The 9,474-nt window shown below is 36.7% G+C and overlaps 1 protein-coding gene across 1 annotated transcript in view; it reads left to right on the top strand.

Annotated features, from left to right (window-relative positions):
- MLIP (muscular LMNA-interacting protein) overlaps positions 1-9,474 on the top strand; it is a 200,359-nt gene that overhangs the window by 116,592 nt on the left and 74,293 nt on the right. The window contains exon 7 of the mRNA XM_012648543.1: positions 6,502-6,630. Within this exon, the coding sequence (XP_012503997.1) occupies positions 6,502-6,630 (129 nt within the window). The remainder of the gene's footprint in view (positions 1-6,501; positions 6,631-9,474) is intronic.

The following is a 9,474-nucleotide window of genomic DNA, read 5'->3' as shown; positions in this document are numbered from 1 at the left end:
TCTTGTCCACAATCTTGACTGGTAGAATGATTTTGAGTTTGTACAAGCTTTTTTTGCCATGGAAATACTAAAGGGAAAAAGAAAGCACTGGAAAAGGAAGAGAAAACTTAACCAAATGGGTAAAAGAAACAACCATGGCACTTCACAAACTCTTTGGATCCATAAAATTAACATTATTTCTAGCCAAACTCACAGAATTTACTATATGCTATTTTATTACTTTCTTGCTGTTTTGTTACACATCTTATCACTCCAGAAAGATTAAAATAAACCCTTGAAAGCTAGGACCCTGTCCTTTATTTCTTTTGGTGCTCTATCACATCACCCCAGGGCCTACTACTGTAGTCAAAGACAATTAAAAAACATCAATCCACTAGTTGAAGTTACTAATTTAAGAAAGATGTTGCTCTAAGAAGCCATTATTTTAAAATATTGGTAATGGATTCTCTAGGTCAGTTTTGGCTATTAATCTTCAACTTTCATCTCCAGCCAGAGGCTGTACCAACTTGCTGTCACACAATTATGATTCGAAGTTCCCAAGGATGAAAACATTGTCTATTTTTACAGTGCCCCAAGTGACAATGTTCAAGTATAAATGTATACTTGATGGATTATAAACACAGTGAATAGCAGGCTTAGACAAGTGCCTTACAACCCATTAAAATCTGCCCCTGGGCCCCGGTGACTCTACATACTATATCCTTTGGACAGTTTCTCCCCTCAAAACTAACAGTAGAATCAGATGTGATCTCTGTAGTTCTACCTCATTCCCAGCTCTTGAATTCTTAAAGAAAAAAAAATGACATCATTGCGTTTTGGTGTTAAGAGTTTTACCACTTATCACCATCTTGTAAAATCCCTAAAGAAGTGGTCTCTGCCCTTGACTTTCTGTATCTCTCAGAGATGATAACTTTAGCCTTCTACTCTTACCTCTGAGGGTGGAGCTCACCATCTCACTTTCCTGCACAGTTCCCTCTTCCTGGGTTATACTGTGATCAAAAAGTCAGTCAGTCCAGGAGATCCCAAGCAGTCAATGCTCCTCTTACGGCCTCTGTATTGGATTATAGCCAGCATACTGGGCTTCTTCCTGCCAATCAACTTTTTCATTCTGCAGATATTTATAGAGCACCAACTAGGTGCAAGGCACCATTCCAGGTGTTAGAGATATAAGAGTGAATAAAACAAAAATCTCTGTCCTCACAGAGCTTATATTCTAGTGGAGAAAGCAAGACAACAAACACAAAAACAGATGTCAGGTGGTGGTAAGTGCTGTAGAAAAATAAGGCCAGTAAGGAGGATGGAGATTGATATTTTATATGGATCATTATGAAAGATATGTTTGATAAGCTAATGTTTGAATAGACTTGAAGAAAAGCCCTGGAAAGGAAGGAAAGAGTTCCAGACAGATGGTAGAGCAGGTACAAACTCTTGCAGGAGGACTATCATAGTGTGTGAGCTGGAGTAGAGAGAATGAGGGCGTATAAAAGAGAGTAGTGGGAGATAAGATTGAAAAAGGAGAGGCTGGTTAAGAATGGGAAAGATCAGGTCATCTAGCACCCCTGTAGGCATTGCCTGGAAGGCATTGCAAGGGTTTTAGACTTTACTCTGAGTGAGAAAGTAAGGCATTAGAAGCCCTTCGAGAGTGGAGTTGACATGACTTGTTGTGGAATTGAGTGACATCACTTAGAAGGTGTGTGACATGACTTATATCGTGGTCATCCTGTGGTTTACTCTATTGGATTGTGAGTTCCCTGAAAACAAGCGGTATATGTTATTCACCTCTGTATACACCATAGTTCTTGACATAGACTAGGTCTCAATTGGAAAAATTGCTCCAGAGAGTATCTGATAGAGGTGTGCTTTGGAGTTGCAAAACAGTTATTTTGTCTATAAGCCACTTCAAAAATGTCTTACACCCAGTGTGAATCAGTTATCAGTAGTTTCATCATAATGATTTGGTATTTTCCATTTGGAGAATCTTCTCATTTTTCTTCCTGTGCCCATTGTGCTATGACTGTCATTATCTTTTTTATTTTTCCACTTAGTCTGGAAAGAAAATTATGGAATTGCTTTCTCTGGCATCATTATAGTGACATTTATGTCTATCAGTAATGAGTCTAGTTCTATGGTTTCTATAGCAGATAAAAGCAAATGAAGGGCTTCTTTGTGCTAGTTTAGTTGTAATATTGCTAGACAATGACAATCTTACAGTAGTTCACTTTTAGAGACTCATATAACTTGATTAATCTAATTTCTTTTGTATTTCTTTGGACACAGACTTAGAAAATAAGATTTGCCAGAATTAGAGAAGTTCTTCAAGAGAGGTTCTACTTGAAGGCTAAAAATATCAGATAGCTACAAGCAAAGATGCAATGTAGATTATAAATTAATAAAGGACAGTCTATTCTAAAGCCTCCCCTTCAGTCTGGAGATAGAAGACCAAGACTCAATAGATTTATCTGGGATGGTAGACCAAGAAAGTTCTATGTCTACATGAACAGCACATTTTAATGGAATGAGTTATAGTCTATTGTCTTTCAGTTTTTAATGTGTACATGAATCAGCTAGGGATTTGTTAAAATGTAGATTCTGATTCAGTAGGTCAGATGGGGCTTGAGATTTGGCACTCCTAACAGGTTCTCAGATGATGCTGACACTGCTGGTCTACAGACTTCATTCTGAGTGTCAAGGTGATAGAAGACAACTCTTTATTACATATAACCATTAGTTTACTTTGTGTTGCAATTCTGTCTTTAGCAAATGTGAATTACATGACTATTTGACACTGAAGAGCAAGGTATTGGAAATAACTGAGAGGAAGTTAACTAATATTCCAAAAGAGGCTTACGTGTACCAACAACAGTGACAGTTGCTTTACACATAGACTTCTAAAAGGCATTTTGAGACCCTTCTCTGGATGATGGATTTGAATATGCAGAAACAAGCCTTTTTGCAACAAAACTCTATGTGGTATAATTCTTGAGGGGGCAGAAAGGTAAGTAATAAAATGTGTCATTACCCATTATTAAAGGACATAATCATGGATTAGAATTATAACCCTTCAACAGAAGGTCTAGACAGGTTGAATGGCTTTTCCAAGGTCATACAGTCTATTAAAACTAAAAGCTATGTTCATGATCCTCTCCTCCTACCTATTTTATGCTGCTTTATGGGAGTGGATTTTAACCAAGTCCAGAAAAGCATCAGTGTAAAATTTGATGCCTTGACCATATAAATTATAGAGTTTTTTAAGGAGGTAAAAGTATATGTGTGTGTGTGTGTGTGTGTGTGTGTGTGTGTGTGTGTGTGTGTAGGAAGAGGGTGTATGTGTATGTGTGTGTGTGTGTGTGTGTGTGTGCACGTGTGTGTATCTCAGGAACCGAAAACATTGGGTCTTTGAGTGTTCTGGGAATATTAACATAGAATGAGGTAACAATGGCCAAAATTAAGGATGTTACAGTTGACAGTGGAAATAAAACAGAAGCAATGAATTTAAAAGGAATAAAAATAAACTAAAAAATCCCTAGGATTTTGTTACTGCTTGGACAGGGGAAGTTACAGAGAAGTAGATGTTAAATAGTGATTTCAAGTTTCTATATATTCTATGCATGCTCTCTTTCTCTCTCTTCTCTGGAATAGGCATAGAAATAATTAAAATTATAGGCTTAATGATCAGACCAGACTTAGATTTAAACTTTGATGTCCCATATTAACTGCATGATTTTAGCATGTGACTTATCACCTTTAAACCCCTGACAGAGTTGATAAGGAATTGATGAGATAATGTATCTAAAATATTGAGTTCTTGTTTCTGTATTGATAGAATATGGAATCTGGGTATATGGAGCAATGATGGCATCGTTAGTAGGACTGGGTCCTCAAGGGTTTTGGAGCTGGTTTTGAACATGTGAAAAGGCATAAGCAAGATGAAGAGACTGCTATGTGCATGATTTGTTGGTGTACCGTGGTTCGTGGAGAGTGCATAAAGTTCAGAATTGGGCCACTAGAATTAGATTTCCAACGGGACCAAAACTGAGAGACAATTGCATTTGAAGGGTATGGTTAGAGGCATAGGATGGGATTCACAACCACAAATGTGAACAATGTCAAAGGCAAACTATGTCAAGTCTTCTTTTGTTTAGAGTTGGCTTTTATCCCTATGAAGTACTGACTACTGGGTCAACAAGTTAAGGTGCAGGAGCAAAAAACAAGACTAAAGGAAAAGTCAGTTATATACAATGTAAGAATTGGGGAAACCATATGAAGACCAAGTAAGCAAAGGTAATGAGGAAGACTCAGAGACTTCACATAGACCAAGCTTGGGAACACAGAGTCCAAGAAAAGAAGGTAGAAAATCTGATAGAGTAGAAGCAATAGGGCAAAAGTCATTGTCTCATTGTCAGATAGCCATCAAATCTAGGAACCTCACAGGAACTAAGGAGCATAAGAGCTGGTGGAGAAACAAATATGAAGCATCAGGCTGATTCTAATACTGAATGCATTTGATATTTAACCAATCTGAAGAGTCTCTTTTCTGATGTCACCCTGGAGGGAGCTGATTGCAAGACTGATGATGATCTGGGTAAGAGGCCAGGATAACCCAAAATATCTGCCTGCTAGCAATAAAGGGACCAGGCAGTCATGTTTCCCTGGCAGGCAGATTCTCCTACTATATCAAGTGCTCCTGATCAGATTTCTTCTCTCTGCTTTTGTCTTTCTGCATACTGACATCAAGCTTAGCCCCTAAAGTTCCTTGTTGGTTTTAGAGTTTTGTAGGCCCGAAGTACTGCAGTTATATTGATTTCCTGCCTCACAAGGAAGTAGAAGAGAAGGAGAAGGAGCAGGAGTAGGAGCAGAAGAAAGGAAAAATGAAGCAGAAAGTCAAGTGAAAAAGAGAGAGAGGAGATCTAGACAACTTAGGACCGTGGCTCAGACGTCAGGCACCGCCCTTATTACAGTGGCTGTAGAAAACAGTAACTGCTTTGGCTTTGTTCCTGTGCTGCACTTACTGGAGGAATATTGCTCTCATCTGTATACTCAACGGCATGATTTCATGCATAATTGGATGTTACTTGCTCATTTTTTCCCCTTGAGAGAAATCAAAGTTTCTTAAGTGGGAAATATTTCTAAGCCTGGGGAAAATAAGAGACTTTTCTCAATCTGTATTTCCCCCGTTGTCATAGACATGAAAGACAACCGAGAAAATATCTATTGAAAAAACTGTTGCAGGGCAACATTTATTCAAGGCTCAAAATATATCAGGTACTTTATAGAGCAGAGAGATAGATGTAGTCCCTTAAGGCTTAACTTGCGAGCATCAGCATTGAGGGAGGAAAGCTAATTTACTGTTTTCTGAAAGGAAATGGAGTTGAGAAGGATAATTGCAGCAAAATGCTTAAACAGAAAGAGTGTCACAACTTTTTATTGAATTCAGTTTGGGATGTTTTTGCAAACTTATCAATCATTTTGTGACGTTTTACAGTGTAACAAGATTTTGGTGTTTGTGAAACATCATTTTGAAATTGCCCCAAACTAGAGCACCTCTCTCTCTTTTTTTGTCAAGTTGATATTGAGTACAAGTTTTAGAATCTCGAATGAGTGATGTATTTGCTGAAACTCTTTTGATTGCAAGTTACAGAAGTAAACTTGAGTGAGAAAAAAAGGAATCTAGTGTAAAAGAAAAGGAGAGTCTTAGGGAACCTCAGGATAGGAAATCCACCTATTTCCACCTAATTCTCCAGGAATGTTTTGGGACCTGATTCTGGAAAACTCTCACGTGTCTCTTCTCTCTGGGCTGCCTTTCCACACATTTCGCTCTATTCTTCTCGATCTCAGCAGATCTGATTTTTAGGTCAGAGGAAGGCTTTCCCACAGCTTCCACAGTGACATAGTATCATTTCAATCTCCCGAAGTAACTGCAGAGCAGTTTAAATTCCTATTTCACATTCTTGGGAGAGAAAATCTATTTGCTACCCACTACTCACCCCTTTAGGTCAGAAAGCCACCCTGGTCCCATTGTACATAATATCAACATGGCTTCTGGGGGCCCAAGTCTGTGGATGTTGGGGCATAGGGGTTTCCGGAAAAAGAAGCTTGTTGTGGGTTTGGTGGATGTGCCTAAGTCATCTATCCTATCATGCCCAGAATGCCACCTGGCACAGGGGATAGTCTCAGTATTTATTAAATGAAATATTTATTGACTGAATGCACTGGCAAGGGTAGAGCATGTTTGCATAGATAAGACATTTTTGCATTTTAAATATCACAATAGTAGATCTTTATGAATTAATTGCTGTAATAGTTAGCTTCGAACTAAAGTTATGTTAGTTAAAAATCATTTGATTTCTGGGCTGTTTTTATGCATTTGTAAAATCATTATAAAATTTAAAAAATTTATATATTTTTGTGGGAACAATATTTGGATGACTTAATACACATACTTATTCATTTTAATAGTGTTTTTTTCCTTGTTTCTTTAAAATTTATTTGACATTCATGAAGACCAAGCCTGGAGTAATTCGCCCAGTACCTGTAAAATCCAAAATATTACTGAGAAAAGAGGAGGAAGTCTATGAACCCAACCCTTTCAGTAAATACCTGGAAGATAACAGTGACCTCTTTCCTGAACAGGTGAGCATACCCATGAGAAAATATTTGATACTTTTATAAATGACTGTATAAATGCCTCTGTGAATTTAGCACGTACAAAAAAATGTTTGTTTGATTGGAGTATCCTTGGTAATAAAAACGATAGGTCGGGCGCGGTGGCTCACGCCTGTAATCCTAGCACTCTGGGAGGCCGAGGCGGGCGGATCGTTCTGAGTTCAGGAGGTCGAGACCAGCCTGAGCATGAGTGAGACCCCGTCTCTACCACAAATAGAAAGAAATTAATTGGACAGCTAACAATATATAGAAAAAATTAGCCGGGCATGGTGGCGCATGCCTGTAGTCCCAGATACTTGGGAGGCTGAGACAGTAGGATTGCTTGAGCCCAGGAGTTTGAGGTTGCTGTGAGCTAGGATGACACGGCATTTGCCCCAGGAAAGAGAGTGAGACTCTGTCTCAAAAAAAAAAACAAAACAAAAAACGATAATTTTTGCGTGAGAATTGAGAATGCTTATATAATTCCAGGATGATATTTTGAACATTTCAATGGATGTTTTTTTTCTTAAATGTTTCTGAAATATTGGTATTGTTTTGGGGACCAAGATATTACTCTGTATAAAGACATCATGAAATCACTGATTGTATGGGTCATATAGGTATTGCATTCCTATTTCTAAAATCCTGCTTCCTTTTGAAGAGATGTGATACTTTAGATTTGCTGTATCAGAGTCAACAAAAGTCCTATTGTTTGTATTCATATCAAAATAGAGACAGTGCACCATGATGTTTGTACCCTCACAATACCCTGAAATAAAAAAAAATAAAAATAGAGACAGTGCAATCTCCTAGATTGAGTAGTACTAGTTACTGGATAGGGGCTCAAATCATTTTGAGGATTTGTTCATTTTGTTTATGTATTAAAAATGTATACTATATTTCCCTTATATATCCTTATATATCCTATATATATCCATATATATCCTATATATCGTATATATATGTCCTTATATATCCTATATGTTGAAGGAGGTATAAGGGAAAGTTGCCAATGGTGCTTTATAAGATATTTTAGAAAAATACAAAAATACACATTTATACAATATAAAACTTCATAAATAATATCAAAGGGAAACTTTACATCTTTGTCTTATTAAAATGCAAAAAATAAGCATGGGCTATATATTTTATATCTTAAATATTATTAAATGAGTAAGTAATGTAAGACATTCAGAAAACTTTCTGGATACAATCAGGACATGGAAGATCATCACATTTTAAATCTATTAAAATAGATTTATGAAGGAATATAAGTGATATGGTCTTTTAAAATTTTTGTTTGAAAATGAAAACCCACAATATTCTTGAAAATATAAATTACATTTATGTTTATAAAACATAAAGAATATCTTGTCTGCCACATGTTGGCTCTATAACCCTGGGCAAGTGGTTTCATCTCTCTAAGTTTCAGTTTCTTTTTTTTATTTCAATACATTTAGGGAGTACAAGAGTTTTTTGTTGTTGTTACATGGATGAATAATGCTGAAGGCAGAGCTTTTAGCGTACCTATAACAGAATAATGCACATTGTACCAGATAGGTAGATTTTTATCCCTCACTACCCTCCCACCCACTCCACCTAGTTTTCAGTGTCCATTTCACAACTTTATGACATATATCCCCTTTGTTTATCTCCCACATGTAAGTGAGAACGTGGCATTTGTTTTTCCATTCCTGAGCTACTTCACTTAGGATAATGATCTCCAGCTTCATCCAAGTTGCTGCATAAGACATTGTTTCATTCCTTTTTATGTCTGAGTAGTCCTCCATGGTATACACCACATTTCTTTATCCACTCATGGATTGATGAGCACTTAGGTTGATTCCTATCTTTGCAATTGTGACTCGTGCTGTGATAAACATACAGGTACAGTTATCTTTTATAAAATGACTTCCTTTAGCGATTGCTGAATCAAATGATAGGTCTACTTTTGGCTCTTTGAGGAATCTCCATACTCTTTTCTGTAGAGATTGTACTAGTTTACATTCCCATCAACAGTGTATAAGCATTCCCTTTTTACCGCATCCATGCCAAGAACTATTGTTTTTGACTTTTTAATGGCCATTCTGACAGGGGTAAGGTGGTATCTCATTGTGGTTTTGATTTGCATTTCCCTGATTAGTAATATTGAGCATTTTTTCATATGTTTCTTGGCCATTTGTCTGTCTTCTTTGGAAAAAAAACTCTGTTATGTCTTTCACCCACTTTTTGATGGGGTTATTTGTCTTTTTGTTACTGATTTGTTTGAGTTTGTTGTAGATTCTGGATATTAGTCCTTTGTTGGATGTACAGTTTGTGAATATTTTCTGCCATTCTGTAGGTTATCTATTTGTTGATTATTTCCTTTGCTGTGCAGAAATTTTTAGTTTAATTAAGTCCATTTTTTTGTTGTTTTTGTTGATGCTGTATTTGCTTTTGGGGTTTTCATCATAAATACTTTGCCTAGGCCCATGTCCAGAAGAGTTTTTCCTATGCTTTCTGGAATTTTTATGTTTTCAAGTCTTACATTTAAGTTTTTAATCCATCTTGAGTTAATTTTTATATATGGTAAAACATAGGGATCCAATTTATTCTTCTGTGTGGTGCTATCAAATTTTCCCAGCACTATCTATTGAATAGGGCACACTTTTCTCATTGTATGTTTTTTTCTGCTTTGTTGGAAATAGTTGGTTGTAGATATACGTCTTTATTTCTGGGTTCTCTATTTTGTTCTTTTGGGCCATGTATCTACCTTTATACTAGTACCATGTAGTTTGGTTACTATAGTGTTATAGCGTAATTTAAAGTCAGATAAGTGATGCCTCCAGATTT

This window comes from Propithecus coquereli, unplaced genomic scaffold (assembly GCF_000956105.1).
Source record: "Propithecus coquereli isolate 6110/MARCELLA unplaced genomic scaffold, Pcoq_1.0 Scaffold29, whole genome shotgun sequence".
NCBI classification, from domain to species: Eukaryota; Metazoa; Chordata; class Mammalia; order Primates; family Indriidae; genus Propithecus; species Propithecus coquereli.
This window is presented reverse-complemented; position numbering and strand designations above follow the sequence as displayed.